The sequence below is a fragment of the Eleutherodactylus coqui genome, chromosome 13 (assembly GCF_035609145.1).
Source record: "Eleutherodactylus coqui strain aEleCoq1 chromosome 13, aEleCoq1.hap1, whole genome shotgun sequence".
In the NCBI taxonomy this organism is placed as follows: domain Eukaryota; kingdom Metazoa; phylum Chordata; class Amphibia; order Anura; family Eleutherodactylidae; genus Eleutherodactylus; species Eleutherodactylus coqui.
In genome coordinates, this window is record NC_089849.1 from 49,254,941 (window position 1) to 49,272,629 (window position 17,689).

General features: G+C 43.1%; 1 protein-coding gene across 1 annotated transcript in view; it reads right to left on the reverse strand.

Moving 5' to 3' along the window:
* Nucleotides 1-3,471: 3,471 nt before the first annotated feature.
* Nucleotides 3,472-17,689, reverse strand: part of LOC136588050 (BPI fold-containing family B member 4-like) — a 28,453-nt gene continuing 14,235 nt past the window's right edge. Inside the window, exons 10-18 of the mRNA XM_066586946.1 lie at nt 16,756-16,941; nt 11,302-11,355; nt 9,521-9,691; nt 7,737-7,804; nt 6,599-6,641; nt 6,169-6,232; nt 5,545-5,621; nt 4,243-4,271; nt 3,472-3,553 (exon numbers count right to left, since the gene is read on the reverse strand). Of these exons, the coding sequence (XP_066443043.1) occupies nt 4,248-4,271; nt 5,545-5,621; nt 6,169-6,232; nt 6,599-6,641; nt 7,737-7,804; nt 9,521-9,691; nt 11,302-11,355; nt 16,756-16,941 (687 nt within the window). The 3' untranslated portion in view covers nt 3,472-3,553; nt 4,243-4,247. The remainder of the gene's footprint in view (nt 3,554-4,242; nt 4,272-5,544; nt 5,622-6,168; nt 6,233-6,598; nt 6,642-7,736; nt 7,805-9,520; nt 9,692-11,301; nt 11,356-16,755; nt 16,942-17,689) is intronic.

Sequence of the window (17,689 nt, forward strand, 5' to 3'; positions counted from 1 at the left end):
TGACTGTGGGATGAAGCACTGCTGTGGTAAAGGGACTACGAGCGAAGTGGCAGAGGCCAGTCACCACTGGAGCAAGAGTGCAGCGTAGAAAACTGAGCAGGTCGCATCCCCATGCTGAGAAGCAGCTAGTAGCCACAAAGGACAGAGGCTGTGAGGTGGCGGAGTCTGCAGATGAACTGCATTCTCACACTGGGGAGCAACTGTGTTTGGCTACCAGAAGCTGCACCATGGACCTCCATGGTGATAGAGGCCGAACGACTACACACCATGTGGAAGGAGAGGGAGGCTCCCTTTTCGCATAGGACTCCCAGAAGTCGATGACTGCGTCATACTCGGGGGCAAGGACTAATCTTCAGGATATGAGAGACCAGTCATCAACACTTCAATGCACACAATATGGGAAAAATAACGGATCACTGTGGAGACGAATGTGGACTGGACAGTCTCTCCCCAAAGAGACTGTAGTAGAAAAGGGATGTTGACTCACTCTGCATGGTTAATTGGGTATCTGAGCCTTGAATATTAGTAAATGATATTATACGTAGATCTGTTGTAACAAGGTGACAATACACTTTGTAGTGGCCCCATGTGCCGATGAGAATGTACATTAAATGAAGCTGACGATCTGCATTCTGTGTGGTCATAGAAATGTACTCCTGCACCTGCAGTGTGTAAGTCCGCCATGTCTGAATTATGCCGTGTAAGCAAAGTTAAGAAGAATGATGTATCATTACTAGAGATGAGCGAGTATACTCGCTAAAGGCAATTGCTCGAGCGAGCATTGCCTTTAGCGAGTATCTCCCCGCTCGAGACGGAAGGTTCAAGTGCCGGCAGCGGGCAGGGAGCTGCGGGGGAGAGCGGGGCGGAACGGAGGGGAGATCTCTCTCTCCCTCTCTCCCCCCTGCTCCCTCCTGCTGATAGCCACTACTCACCGCTCCCCCGCCGCCGGCACCCGATCCTTCCGTCTCGAGTGGGGAGATACTCGCTAAAGGCAATGCTCGCTCGAGCAATTGCCTTTAGCGAGTATACTCGCTCATCTCTAATCATTACAAACATGGTTAGTTACAAGTGAAATCCGACTTATAGGGTGCCTTGTCGTTTCAATATAGATACATTTATGTAAACGTGAATTCCTGTTTAATGGATAACACTTAAGTAACTAACTGGTGCCCTCCTATGGAGTGAAAAAAAAACATTGGCCCTAAACATGCAATACCCCTCTATTAACATTAAAATGAAATGTCAAAAATTGTTTTCTACACTTAAAGGGGTTGTCTCGCGGCAGCAAGTGGGGTTATACACTTCTGTATGGCCATAATAATGCACTTTGTAATATACATCGTGCATTAAATATGAGCCATACAGAAGTTATTCACTTACCTGCTCCGTTGCTAGCGTCCCCGTCACCATGGTTCCGTCTAATTTCGGTGTCTTCTTGCCTTTTTAGACGCGCTTGCGCAGATCCGTCTTCTCCCTTCTTCTCCCTTCGGCTCCGCTCGGCAGCATCGGCATTTTTGCTCCGCCCCCTTGTACGCATCATCACGTAGCTCCGCCCCATGATGTGTGCCGGTTCCAGCCTCCTGATGGGCTGGAATCGGCACGTGACGGGGGCGGAGCTACGTGATGATGCGTACAAGGGGGCGGAGCCAAAATGCCGATGCTGCCGAGCGGAGCCGAAGGGAGAAGAAGGGAGAAGACGGATCTGCGCAAGCGCGTCTAAAAAGGCAAGAAGACACCGAAATTAGACGGAACCATGGTGACGGGGACGCTAGCAACGGAGCAGGTAAGTGAATAACTTCTGTATGGCTCATATTTAATGCACGATGTATATTACAAAGTGCATTAATATGGCCATACAGAAGTGTATAACCCCACTTGATTTCGCGAGACAACCCCTTTAACAACCCATTCAAAAAAAATAAAAAATAAAAAAAAAATATATATATATATATATATATAGCTTTGGGATACAAGGCTCAGTGGGCAAAAAGGCCAAACCAATGGATGACTGCCCTTTGTAAGGTTTATTGGACTGAGGCCCTGATGCACTATGACCACTAGAATCGTTTAGTGTAAATGGCTGCACGATCTGAATGACGAATGATAATTCTTTCACATTCGATTGCGCAGGGATAAAAAAATCAAACGGCAATCTACCCATGTAAACAGGCAGTCATTCATCTATGAGCGACTGCCTGTTTACTGTGAATGGAGGCAAGGGGCAGGGGAGGCGGAACAATCCCCGGATCACTTCATCTCAATTAACTGAGGGATGATTGCTCCTGTGTAAAAACGCAGGAGCAATCATTGCTGGGACGACTGTCTAGGCTTCTGCACCTGAAAGTCATCTCATGTAAAAGGGCCCTAGGGATCTGAGTGAGTTTGACAAGGGCTAAATCATGATAGTAGAAGACTGAGTCACAGCATCTGTAAAACAACAGGTCTTGTGTGTTTCTTGTATGCAGTGTATAGAGCCTACCAAAAGTAGTAGACAGGACAACCGGTGAACTAGTCCTATCCAATGCTCACTGATTCTCATGGGGAGCGAAGACTAGCCCATGTGGTCTAGATACAAAGGAAGAACGACTGTAGGGCAACGTGTTGAAAACATTAATTTTGGCTACAGTAGAAAGGTGTCAGAATATAATGCATTGCAGCTTGCTGCTTATGGGCCTGCTTAGTCGCAGACTAGCCAGAGTGCCCATGCTGACCCCTGTTCACGACCAAATTTGCCTACGATGGGTATGTTGGAATCATTGAGTAATGGAAGACGGTGGCCTGGTCTAATGAATCACATTTTTTTTTCAGTACATCTCAAATTGTACTAACCAACAGAATAAAGTTATCATGTCAGTCTTGTCGGACTGCGTATCTACAGGATATGCCATAAATGTCTAATAGATGCGGAGCCCACTTCTGGAATCTGCACCTATCTCCAGAACAGGGGTCCCTTGACCTCATCTCACACTGTGAAGTGTCTGCTGGCCACCACATCCAGACATCTATTGAATGGGGAAGTGTTTGGGCTTATAGAATTAGCTGAGCTCTCTGTGCTACTCTGTTTCCGTAATTCCCATTCAGCTCTATGGAACACAGCGCGGTCTGTTTCCGTAATTTTGGCTAACTCTCCAATCAATAGAGAACGTATCCTGTGAATATGCCAGAAATATATAAGATGGGTGTGAAGCATCCCAAGCTAACGTCTTAGTATCCGCTACTACAGGAGAACGGGTCAGAGCTGGGACCTACACGATATTAGGCCGGTGGTTTTAATATTAGGACTCATCAGCGTGGATATATATCTTTCTGTCTTGAAAGAAGGAGTTAGTTATACAGCAAAGTCAGCTATGTTAAGCAGAAGCATGCCCATTAATGCCACTAAGTTCAAGAGTGATTGCGGTTTATTAAAATAACATTTCTCCAGAGACTGTAAATAGTTTATTGATAACATTTTAGACAGTCTGTTCTTTCATCCAACAGAAAAATCAATCTATGTTGCTTGCTGGATCTGGGAAGCACTTACTGGTTCCTCGTGGGGCGAATGGATTGATTTCTTAAAAAAAAAACAAAAGAAAAATAAGCAATCAATAAGGGGCTGAAATTGGGACAGACTCTAAGTGTTCTAAATATTGACCGTTTTAGAAGGTTTCCCATCTGTGTTGGAACCTCCAGTTGGAGGCTTCATCGCAGATCTGGCACTAAATACAGGAAGAAAATGCTCTGAGCAGCACAAAGCTAGACTGCTTAGCGGAAACCGAACGGACCCCATTGTGGTCAATGGGGTTCGTTCATCGCTGTTTGGTTCCGTCATAAGATGAACCTGTTTGGCCATAGGATTCCCCTTTCTTGCTCCCCTAGCAGGAAACCGGAACCCCCAACGCAGAAGTGAAACCACCCTTACAGGTTGACTTATCATATGCCAGGGTCCTGCGTTTCACATGGCCACTGGATATCAGTGTTATCAGATCACCATCTAATAAGTTAGTTTATCATAAATCTGGGATGCTCCAGTCATGTTATTACTGCAAAGGGGAGCAAGGAAAAGGGGAGCAGCTACTTAGTTGCTAAGAGATATGCCTCATGAGCTAGCAGAATGGAGTACATAAAGGATGATGCATGGAACATATTATCTACATTCATACCTGCTCATAAAGAGCTAACTAATCATACTTTGCCATCTGCAAATCAGGCGAACCTAGATTTGCAGTTCCTATGAAAGTAGCTGGTCTCGTGCTAGCTTACCTTATTCATGCGTTTAATACAACAAGATCCTAAGAACAAAAAAGAGAAAGACAGAATCAAATTCTGCACCTCGAGCATTACTCCAGATATGGTACTGACTTTGGGTGCTCCCTAGTTAGGAATTACAACATTTTCACTTTTGCAGAAGCCTTTGTGAAGTCTTGTGACAACTTTTTTAGTGCTTTTATATGCATGTAGTTGTTCGTACATTTATCAATAACCGCTTTTGTGATTATGCTGACAATTGATATCTAATACATTAAGCCGTGTTCGTTTGTGTTGTCCCACGCATTACTGTTGTGTTATTGCATTTACGTTTTTGTGTTTGTCACATGGCGCCTCTGCTGGTAATGGTGCGTTTAGACAGAACGGTTATCGTTCACAAAATCGTTCAAACGAACAAAAGCGAGCGATAATCGTTCAGTTTAAGCACGAGCCAACGACTGAATCATTAGGTTCTCGATCGTCGCTCAATTTCAGCCGGCATAAAAATCATTGCCGGCTCGGGTACTTCTCATGCAGTTTAACCCCTTCCTGGCACAGGGCGTAAATGTACGTCCTGGCAAAGGGGTACTTAACGCAATAGAACGTACATTTACGTCCTGGGAATAGCGCAAGATCAGGAGAAATGCCCTCGATAGCCGGCCTCCCCCTGCAACAGCGGGGGTGCATCGGGACAGTGACCCCCGCTGTTTACCCCTTACACTCCGCGATCTATGTAGATCGCGGCGTGTAAAGGGTTCACAGAGGGAGTGCACTCTCTCTGTGACGTCATCGGACTCTCATGATGTAATCGCAGACAGCCCGGCGGGTTACCATGGCTACAGTATGCCACCTACAGGTATCCTGTATTTTCAGTGCCTATGATCGCTAATACAAGCGATAAGACATTGCAGGGCAGAAGTCCTGCAATGCTTTATCATGGCAATCATAGGTGCTTTGGTACAAGTCCTCCTACAGGGGCATTAAAAAAAGGAAAAATGTAAAAAAAAAACCCTTTTTTGTGATTTCTACCATGTTAGCATAATAAAATTAGAATTTTTTTTTGAAAAATGGAGATGAAAATCTGCCAAAATAGGCCATGTCCTTAAGGGGTTAAACACCGATCAATCAATGTTTCACGTAGGAATGTAAAACACTGAACGAGAACTGCATGAGCTGGTGATGCTGTCACCAGCTTGTTCCAATCGGGCACTTCTCGTTATGTCTAAAAGGAGCTTTACGGTACTTTACGGGCTTTTGCGCATAGTATTGCAAAGACACATCATCACCTAATGCAACCAAATAGTATGTAATACTTACATTCAGGATATCAATGTTTGCATTGTTAAAGTCTATGTTCATCAGCTTTGGTAGAGGTATTCCATTCCCTACGACAGCTGAAATGTAGTAAAAATAGCTTAAAATTAGAAAAATAGCTTACATTTTTTTTAGCTTAAAATTATACTAAACATTATCAGTTGGCGTCAGGACTCCAACAGGTTACCGATCCGTAGAACTCTATGGACCCATATTGTCCAAGTTTTGTTATTTTCATGGATTCCATGAAAATTGGCAAAAAAATGGTACAGTTCTCCATCTCATATATTGCTTCGAGCGGAGAATAGGGTTCCTCATGTGTGCACGATATAGCAGACACAAAATGTCTACAAGTCCATATTATAGATCCATAGGCTCATCATGTACATATCATGGGTATACGAGGGTGAAGAGGTGGTAGGAGCACCCAGTGCTGGTATTGAGAAGGTCTGAAGGCCCCTCTGGTATATAATAGGACACTAGTATTATAGTTGGCACTTGCTAGCTTGGTACCTCTTACAGATTTTACATTGGGGCCCAAGGGCTGCAAGTTACACCTCTTCTCAATATAAAGCATGGCATACATGTTATAAGTCCAGTATGTGACATACAGTATTAAATCCTTACTGTTTATTGATGGCAGGAACGCAAGGTTGAAAATGTTACCAACCAATCCCTCTAGTACAGAGACCTGTGTGAGAGAAGGGAAAATGTCTTAATATCCAATGTCCAAAAGATGATTAAGTTGTTGTTTGAATTCTTTTGGAAAGTAAGATATGTAACTTTCTTTTTGTTGCAGTTCTCCACAACATTCATGATCTCAGCTTGCTGACAGTGAATGGAAACACCCTTGTCTGAAAACCCATCCTGGTGATGTCCAGCTAAGGCAGGTGTATGGCTTGTGAAATGTATCAGCGCTCTCTCTGAATGTAATTAAGAAGGCTTCCATTCACTGACAGGTAACAGATATATTTGCAATATACAAACAATAAACTTTACACAAAAATGAAATTCCTTATATGCTACAAATACTTTTCAGGTAAGTGATGATACTTACATCAAATTTTCCAACTGCACTCGAGATGATAGAAAGATGTGTGCTAAAAGAATAAGAAGGGAAATGTCATTGTCACAGGGTTTAAAGTCGAGCACAGGATCCCAAAACTCTGTAGGAGAGGCAAAACAATCTATTGTAGTCCTGTCCTTCATCAGTGTGCTAGTAGTTGTTGATCTTATACGTTTTTTTTGTGATTTATGTTGCTGCTGTTGATTTATGTTGCACTGACACCCAGTGGTTATACTGGATCATATCAGATTTTGCTGCAGTGATTGTTGTACTCATGTAGAGACATACAGGGGGTGGACAAAAATATGGAAACACCGTACGAAATGCATTGGGTTTAACCATTAGCACTGAGCTGCCCTTTTGACCCCTGTTTGGTTGAGAGCTTTCCCACCAAATTTGTGTTTGCTTCACCTCTTGCCCTGCTCTGGGTGGTTTTGGGAGCCAGCTGGTAACAGCAGCCGAGTGGCTGAAACTCCTGACCACTTCTGCTCGGCAGCATCTGTGTCATATTACCTCCACTTAAAATCGTTTTCTACATGTTTAATTAAAATATAATTTATAATCCCATGTAATTTAAGGTTTGCATTTCTTACAGTGTTTCCATATTTTTGTCCACCCCCTGTATATAGGCCTGCTATGATCTGGGAGATATGTCTGCATTGTCCCACATTGAGATGTCTGTATTGCAATGCAACTAATATTACTGAGGACTGGGTACAAGACATATATTTATTGCAGAAAATAAGATTGGATCCTATCAGGATAATACAGGGAAACATTTGCTAAAGATTTTATGTAGCCTTGCACATGCAACGTAACTATGGGTCCATATTGTGAGTCCAGAGGTACTCAGTGTGCCCACATATGGTGCCTCTGTGAAGCAACGTACAGTATATACCACCAGAAGCAATGCTACCATAATATGGCATATACAGTGGATCACATCTCAATATTTTTATTCTCATGGATTCATTTGGATATAAAAAAATCTCTTTTTGCTTCTACATATAATAATAGGCACAATGAGCTACACTAGAGGCTCATAATCATCAGTGAGAACCTGAATGATTATTGTTCGTCAAGTACTGGTGCATTATGTCTCCACCGGAAATATGGGTTAATTAATTACCTGTCTATAGACATGGTGATCTTCAGTTTGTCTCCTCCCACAGAAAACTGAGCCCTTAATTGTGCATCCTAGAATGAGATAGCTTCAGTTGGTGAATGAGGAAAGTGTTAACACAATGCGGCTGAGAAATAAAGGAACACATGGAAATTGTTTGTTTGTTTGTCCTTAGAATGTTATGCTCGCTTTGAAAAATCTACTGAATGTAGCTTTAAAATAGCTTATCAACAATAGTAATGCCCAAGCAAACACACAGGGGCTCTAGTTGAAGTCTTTGATATTTTCAATGGCCACCTATCACACTCTGAAAAGAGTCAGACTTCCATCCAGCATGCAAACTTCAGTAAGTGACAATCTGGGAGAGTGAGAATAAAAAAACACATCACTCTGCTTCCCGTCACGTCCCCTAACAGCACCATAACGTAGTTTATGGTGTTGTTGGGAGCTGATAGGTTCCCTTTAAGCTGCAGACTGCACTACAAGCAGAGGCTATTGCCAGTGGACTGATTAAAGTTAATAAATTTTGGGAAACTTCTCGAAATTGTCTCTGATTGGCTGTGCAGCCCCATGTGACAGAGTGGAGCAGTGCCAGTGGCCATCTTGTGAAGTGCCCTATAAAAAGGGGCAGCCCCGTTCCACTTGAGGGGAGGAGAAAAAGAGAAAGGAGTGTGACACAACAGAGCAGTGTAGTGGCAGAGGCCATTGCTGCTGTACAGAGCACAGCCTAGGCAGCATCTTAGGCAAGTGCCTCTAGAAGAAGGCCTGCTGTGATTGATACTACAGCAGGTGAAGGAGAGAAAAGAAGTGTCTTTGAACACACAAACCAGTCCATATATGGGCTCAATTTTCAGATTTTTCCTGTAAATATCATTGCAAGGACTATTATGTCATTCAAAAAAGATGGAACCAAACAGAAAACATGTTAAAGGAAATCCAAGATTTGCATCTTTGTTGTCCCTTGTGGGTTCTGTCTTCATATCATTTTCAAATGCAACCTCCTGTCTTGGTCAAACATGGCTGAGATGGGAACACTACTAATTACGAGTTAGCTAGGATGATGAAAACAGCCAAACTCGGCTGAGCTATGCTGTTTCCGCAGCTTCTAAGTTATAGAAATAGTGTTGCTCACTGTGTTTATGTCTGTGTAACTCCCATTGACTTCTATGGGAGTTATGGAGACAGCATGTTGCAAGGTACTCAGCTATTTTTGACCTCCCCTAACCACCACGATCCGTGGTATTCCGCATCCATTAATAAGAATAGAGCATTGGCATGTTCGCTTATATGAGCGGACAGAGATTCCGATTTCTACTTGTGGAAATAAAATCGCAGCATGCTCTATTCTTGTCCAGATTCGCACGGACGGCTTCCATTGGGGTCAATAGAGGATAGGTCGCAAGTACCTGCGTCATTGCCAAGTGACGGCACGGGAAAAAAAAGATTTAAAAAAAATTCCGCACTGCGCATGTCCGACGGCGAGCCATCTGGATCATCCGCAATACAGATTTAAACATTTCCGCCCGAACGTGGTCTAAGATGGATTTCATTGTGGGCTCCGCATGTGGAATCCGACCCATCCATGTAAGACCGGCCTTAAGGTTGACAGGGGCGTTGGGGGCCCAAACTCAAGACCGGTGGAGGTCCCACCTCTGAGACCTGCACCTATCAGACTTTTATGGCATATCCCATAGATATGCTATGAAATTCTGATATGGGAATAGCACTATGTGAACATAACCAACACTATGTCAACCTAACCTTAGAAGTCGAAGATAAGTCTTACTTACAACACCAAGTACACAGATTGAAGTGACCGAGGAGTCTGCATTGGAGATCAAGATTTCCGTTCGAACTACTAATGTCACAAGACCTTTCTTGTTCTCCAGTTTAACAGCTGGAGGGCGAGGAACAGAAATTTTTAACCGTAATGGTCTTTCTTCTTTATACAGTGCAGCCACCTTTATTGAAAAGACAAAGATGTAACAAAATTGACCGATGTGCAATTTAATGGATCTGGCATGAAATTATGGACGAAATAGTGCAGAACATTTCTCCCCCTATACTAGAAGCCAGATGGACCCCACTACAGTCAATGGGGTCCTTTCGTTGCTGTCCAAATCCAGCATATGCCTATACTGGCAATTCCAGTTTTTTCATGTTTGGCTCTGAGGACAGAGCCTAACAATGTAACAGAATAGCAGTAATGTGAATGTAGCCTAAGTAGCTTTTGTGAGAAAAACAAGATTCTACTAATCAAAAAAGAAGCTTGAAGACATGAAGGTTTCTCTACGCAGGGTGTAGTCGAAAATCTCGATCTAGCGCTCTATCTCTTTACTGAAATAACAATAGTGCACTTTAATAGGAAGGCATGGATGCACTACTCAAAGTGGCCTCCTTCAATTACGATACAAGCATGGCCCAGTACGACAGTGCAATCCAGGACGGATCATTGCAGAACCGGGTTAGTCAATGGTCAAGTGCACCGCAGATACAGATTACTAGCAAGAGCATGACCTATTCAGAAAACAATGCAAATTACAGCATGAACTTGTGGGTTGCAATTTGGTGCTGTTTCCTTGTTGTGTCTGTCTACCTAGCGGGACTTTCCACATGGATCCGTGCCTAAATTTCCTGCAGCAACCGTGGATCACTACCTGGATGATCTGCCCCTGTCCTAGCAGAGGTAAGCCACTTTCCTGTATGTTTTTTCCTTACTTCAGTCATAGCAGTGATCCCATGGGACTTGGCGACACGTGGAAATCGGATTTCTGCTTCTCACATGCTACTCTTCAACTTTCCAATGGGCTTTTACACTCTATCTCTTACAGGGGCCCCAACACAAGCTTGAAATTCATGTTCTGGGGCCCACAGTTTTCCTTGGGCCATAGCATCATGTAGGGCATCCATGCCTTTCTATTCAAGTACGCTATTGTTATTTCAATATAGCACACCAGTAGTGAGATATAGCGCTGGATCAGGCTTTTTGGCTACACTTGTATAACTTAGAATTCTGAATACATAACTACACACTGTTCTAACCTGTAATGTCTTTGTTATCCATACCTATACTTTACCTTGTCCCCAAGATGCCAGTGCAACCAAGTATTGTGAGTCCACTAGTATCCCATTGCTCCCATCATACATCTTTTGTTCACCTTATGGTCTTCAGTTTGGATTAGACCTTCTTAGTCTTATTTTTCTGCTCTGACCCCTAATTTTACTTTTACCTCTTGTCTCTTTAATTAAACATGTGCTCTACTCTCTGTTATGCCTGCCTCCTAACCCAACTATTATGTATTAATACTACTACTACCTTTATGATACCCAGTCATCAGGTCTTCACATTCCATTTCATCTTAGGTTTGGTAACAAACAAGAAGTTCTATAATATCTTCTAACTTGCACATATCTACATAAAATGATCCATTGTCCAATAGTAATGATGCCATCCTCAGTAGCACAGAATGTAAAGAGCATACAAAAAGATGCCTTGGTTCAAATCCCAGCAGTGACTATTTTATGTAACTGCTATTTAGTAAAGATTTATACTATTGCCGTTTCATCCTACCTTTGGAATTACTCCGCCAAGAACAGTTGTAGTAAGTGGTGGAACACCAGGCACCTGTATGTGGTAATAAGTCATAATTAGCTCCGAATAAGAAATTTCCCATTTCAAATTTTGTAATTACTCAAAATTTTCATGACCTGCAACTAGTAACGGGGAGCATTTATAAAAATGATCATAACGCTGGCAGTTTCAGTCTGTGAAAATGGTGCCCATCTTCTTGGATTCATACTCTTCAGAAAGTTGGCCAAATAGAATATAGAATGTTGCTATAAAGTCTAGCAGTAATGCATCTCCTCACACATTGTGGTCAAAACTAACCCTAATCTACTTATCTTCTGCACAGTAATACAAATGTTACAAAATAACTAAAATATCACACCATATAAGGCAAACATGTGACTTTTCACCCTTTGACAAAATCCTTCTATGATGTTTGCCAAATCTGAACGTTATCCAGCACTCAGAAATTTTGTTTCAGACATGACACAACCTGCTACATAAAGCTGGCTGTACACATTAGATTCATGTTGGCTGAAAGCACCAATTTTGGCGAAATTGACTGATCTGCATCAAAAATCCCTCGGTTAACAAAAATGTAATTTTCTTATACTTTTTGGATCCTGAATACGAACCTGGCCTTCAAATTCCTTCAGCCTCCACAGTTTTTGTCAAATAACATTTTTCAGTAATATCAAAAATACAGAAAATTGTGCTTCAACGGAAGAATATAATTTTTTTTGTGGACTTTCTTTTTAATAAATTTAAAAGAATATTTGGCTATATATGTAACGCATGCCACAACAGAAAGTCTATCATACGTTGTAAGTAGAGATGAGCGAGCACCAAAATGCTCGGGTGCTCGTTACTCGGGACGAACTTTTCGCGATGCTCGAGGGTTCGTTTCGAGTAACGAACCCCATTGAAGTCAATGGGCGACCCGAGCATTTTTGTATTTCGCCGATGCTCGCTAAGGTTTTCATTTGTGAAAATCGGGGCAATTCAAGAAAGTGATGGGAACGACACAGCAACGGATAGGGCCATTCAATGACATCATTGTCATTGGCTGTGATTGGCTGAAGGCACGTGTCTTTCTGGAGGCAGGCATTTCAAGCCCTTCGTAGAGAAAGCAATGCTCTGCCGGGGACCAGGAGGGAGTGACAGCCTGCAGGAGCACCGCAGAACGCCCGGTGAAGTGAGTAATGATTTTTATTCTTTGCTCCGCTGTATTCCCGGCGTATAAGGTGACAGTTGGAGGGTCGTCTTATACGCCCCGTCGCCTTATACGCCGGTATATATTTTTATTGTAACACATTTCTGGTTGAATTGCAGGGAAGGGCTTATATATTTAAGCCCTTCCCGACAATTCATCCCGCGATCGCCGGCAGCCCATTGCTTTCAGTGGAACCTGCTGTATTGCTGGCTCCATTGAATTGAATGGGCAAACATCGTTCTTCTCTGCCACAGCTGTTACAGCTGTGGAAGAGAAGAATGATTTGTCTTCTATATGTTCTCAATGGGGTCGGCGCTGCTGCCGCCGGCCCCATTGAGCGCATATAGAGAAGAGAACAGAAATTGCAGATCGCACATAGGTGCGATCTGCGATTTCTATGGCCTAAGAAGGACCGTTGGGGTTCTTGAAGCCTAAAATACTCCTAACACTCTCCCTATAGCAGCTCCACCAAGATAGCACTTTCCCTGATTTATGTCAGAAGGCATCTGTGGCGAGCCGCGGGCGGGCAGATTTTAATACTCGGGTGACACCTAATCTCGCCAGCCACTCACTGCAGGGGGGTGGTATAGGGCTTGAACGTCGCAGGGGGAAGTTGTAATGCCTTCCCTGTCTTTCTATTGGCCAGAAAAGCGCGCAAATTTCTCAGGGAAGAAAATGAAAGTAACCCGAACATCACGTGGTACTCGTTACAAGTAACGAGCATCTCGAACACCCTAATACTCGAACGAGTATCAAGCTCGGACGAGTATGCTCGCTCATCTCTAGTTGTAAGCAATAATCTGCTCATACTTTGTAGCCTTATATTACATTTGTACAGAACTCCTTTAATCCTGCAGCAGCTATCCTGTTTGCTATGAATGTTGCCTGAGGTTGAGCATTACAATAGCCTTTGTGAGCTGGCTATATAGAGTATAGGGGCTGTTATGATCAGGATGTATAGTCTGCTTGGGCTGCAGTCACCATCTGGCAAACCTGAACAGTTGTTGGGTTCATCAATCCTTGGTCTTTGAAATCAACTGTATTCACATCTAAAAGGGAACTTGTTATCAACTGTAAGTACCATAAACTAAATTATAGTGCTTATAGCTTAGGTGACATGGAGTCCAAGGAGCCTCTTTTCCTACTCACCCAGTCTCCCATTCCTGCGGGGTCCCCTGGCGAAATCAGTATCTGCGCAGCCAGCTTGACTCTATTTAAAAGGCTGTGCATGCACCCTCCCATTCATTTCTATGGGAGTGTGCATGCACAGCATTCTGAAAAGAGTCAGTCTGGTTGTGCACACTATGACTTCGCCAGGGCACAACCAAGAAATGGGAGATCGGGTAAGTATGAAAAAAGGCTCCCCGGACTCCATGTCATGTAAACTTAGTTTATGGTGCTTTATAGTTGTTGACAGATTTCCCTTAGAGGTGCAGATTAGAGATGAGCAAGCACGCTCAGATAAGTCAGTTACTGGAGCGAGCCTTGCTCTTCTCGAGTAACTGCATTCTTGTCCAAGCATGAGAGAGATCTCTCTCTCTCTCTTCTCCTCGCCACCCCCGCTCAACCCCCCGAGCACGCTCGGACAAGAATACAGTTACTCGAGAAGAGTGAGGCTTGCTCGAGTAACTGACTTATCCGAGCATGCTTACTCATCTCTAGTGCAGATACAACTGACTAGAACAGCGGCACTGCAGGAAGCTGAGCACTTCCTGCTCTGCCACCTGGCACCATCTCTGTCATGTATGTGATAGGTCAAAGTGTGATTGTTCTCAGTAAGAGAAACCAAGTAATCTTGTAGATCTGATACCTTTTAATGGCTAACAAAAAGACATGATGTTATAGCAAGCTTTTAAACCTACTTAGGGCTCTTCCTCAGGCTTAATGAAACAGATCTGGATGGGGCATATATATACACACATATGAAAAGGCACAAACCTGGCTTGATTAATTTGCACTTAAAACAATACCAGACAAGATAAGCAGAGGAGTAAATAATTAGTCCACAGTTAAGGGATGTGACAGTTTTATGGTCTCTAAATTGGTGTTAGGGGGTCACCAGTCTAGGTGTTATCTCTACCTCAGACTTCTCATATTTTCCACTGATGCAAAAAGCCCCTTCTGAGATTCATCACATTCTTGAGAGTATCAAAAATGGTCATAAATTTGTATTCACAAATTCTTCTGTGACGCTGTGACTTGAAGTTGCCTTTCAGTATGATAACTTTCATCTGTTTTATGTTGTGTCTGTGAGTGACTAGAAAAATGCTCGGCCACAGGTAATTCTGTCTTTCTCTCTTTAATTGTGTGGCGATAAGATCTCATCCTGGCTTTCAGTTTTTGTACTGTTTCTCCAACATAAAACCCTCCAACTGTACATTCCATGCACAGGATCACACAAAAAGGAGAAAAGCAGCACTCCAGGGAATTGCGTCACAAAGATAACTTTATTATGCCCACAAAGACACGTGTAACTTGGGGTTGAAACATTGTCTGTGGGCACAATAAAGTTATATTTGTGACGCAATTCCCTGGAGTGCTGCTCTTCTCCTTTTCGTGTGGTTCTACATTGCATCTGATCCAGAATCCAGGATCTCTTTGGACGTGCACCGTTAATTCAGGATTATCCTTCCTTCCAATACAAGGTGTTGTGTGTACTGTGACCAACTGGCTGTCCCTACACAGGATCAGGTACACAACATTGGAAGTGGAACATGTGAATGTCCCAGGGATCTTATAGTCCTGCTGGGTGTTGGGGATTTGTATTTTGTCCGCAGGTGTTGCAGCTTCTTCTTGCATTACAGGGATAAGTTCCTTTTTGTGTGTCAGAGGGCAATGCACTCCTGATTATACAGTTCCTCAAAATTGGAGGCTGTCTGTAGCATAGGAGGGGAGGGTCCTGGAATATAGTCTTCAGACATCATCCTTGTGTAGGGTATGATGGAGTTTCTTTGCGGTTTTTCTTAGTACCTCCAGCTGTGAATTGTAGGTCACTACTAGAGGCACACGATTGTTTCATTCCTTCTCTGTGTATTGGAGTAGATGATTCCTGGGTATCCTGGTGGCTCTGGTGATTTGGTCATCAATTGAGGTTGATGGTAGCCCTGATTTAAAAATGTCCTTTTGAAATTGTGTAAGTGTTCCTCTCTGTTTGTTGGTGTCACGAGCCTAGCATAGGATAGCAATCTCGTGCTGTAGCCACTTACTGGAAGGTAGCGTGATCCAAGAGTAGCCGAGGTCTGGTACACAAAATAGTGGTGTAGTACAGAGGGTTTAAGCAGAAGAGTAGTTTGGAGGAAGCCGAGGTCTGATACTCAAGATGGTAGTGCGGTACAATGGGTTCAAGCAGAACAGTAGTCAGAAGGTAGCCAAGGTCGAGTAATGTGGGAGGACGATCAGTGGGTAGAGAGGCAAGTATGCAGGGAGGAAGCTTGATTACAGGCACAAAGCACAAGAAACACACAGTGAAGGAGGGAACAGGGCCAGGTTTATATAGAGGGCTATTTGGGGAAGGAACAAGACACAGCGTGTACTAGACAGGGAAAACACGGAACAAGGACAAGGATCATGAGACTAGGAATCATAGTAAGCTATCCAACATGCTGAATAGCTCAGTATGAAGGGCTGCCACTCTGGGTACAGAAGGTCAGATCCTGATAGTCGGGGTTGAAGCAGATCTGGTTATATCTGATGGCCTGGCTGTAGACGATGGACGTTTTTGATGGGAACTGTCCCCTCTAAGGTCTGCGGGCCGATCAATCGGTTTTCAGTATAGGGGTGTCTGTACTGAGTTGTTTGAAATTTTTATGGTGGTGTCCAAAAGGTTGTCATTACAACAATTTCATTACACCACCTGCAGTGTTTCATATGATTCTGGTGAGTATAGGCCAAAGCAGAGGCTGAGAACACTGTGTCAGCATGATGGAGGTGAGTGAGTTTATTATGTTATTTTATTGTTGCCACACAGTGGATCATTGTTAATGAAGACAACTAAACCTATAAATTACTAAGGGGACACAGCATATCCTGTAAATTACTAAGAGGGGTCACTATGACTTTGTTGCCCAAGGAGCCATGTAAATCTGTCTCTACTGATCGTGTCTGCAATGCAGTGATGGGTGGCTGATTGCCCTGCAGTCCTGCATACTTGTTATCAGAATATCATCTACTTGTAAAGGAGCAAGTGCAATGAAACTGGAACATTATGTTACAATTATTTTGTAGATATATCTAAATGTACTTACATCTCCATTTGATATCTCAATGTCCATCAGGCCCTCTTTTTGCAGAGCAGTCAAAACAGATCCCAGAAAATTAGCAGAGAGACCTAGTTGGTATTCAGATGCTTCCTTCATTGGTGGCAAAGAAATGTGCTCAACATTGCCAAGAGGATAATCAATGAGGCCACCACCCAGTTGACTCACCACTGTCTATAAAGAAAGTATAAAGTATTACTACAGTCCACTTTTTACATATTAAATAAAGTTTACAACTTTACTTTATTAGGTGCACCAAGAGTTTTTCAACCATGTTAAAACTTAAGAAAGTTATACCTCCCATGACATCTATATCATTTGTTATAAACATTCAGCTCGTGTGATTGGCTATAAATTAGGGCAAACCAAGGAAAACCATTTTCTTGTAACCCATGTGAATGGTTCTTCTGGTCTGGAGGTAACTAACTTTATAAATGAGGGAATAGCAGGTTATGTATTATTGGCTTTGAAGGATATGAGGCATCTGCAGTAAAGTCATCATGTTCACTATAGCACACAAAGAATAATCTCAAAACTAGAGTAGCTGACTCTATTGCCTCTCCATCTCTATAGCAGATCAGCAAAAAAATGAAGGGACTGGGGGCATGGCTAGCGCTCAACATGGATGGTCGCATTTCTGAGCAACCCTGGACAGCTAATTTGTGGAGGAGAGGGCAAACGGACAGAGGCACTACAGATGCAGCCATACTTGAACGGCTGTATCAGAGCACAATAACATATATATCGCATAGCCTACTCGCATCTTGCCCTTGTGACCTGAGACCTAGCATACCTGGAAATGTGGCATCAGAGGAGAGACTCAGGGCCCCGACTTGGGTCACAGCGGGAACGGGGAGAAGTGAGTATAAGACTATTTGTGCATGGGGAGCTAGTTTAACACTGTATCCAGAACTCAGACAAC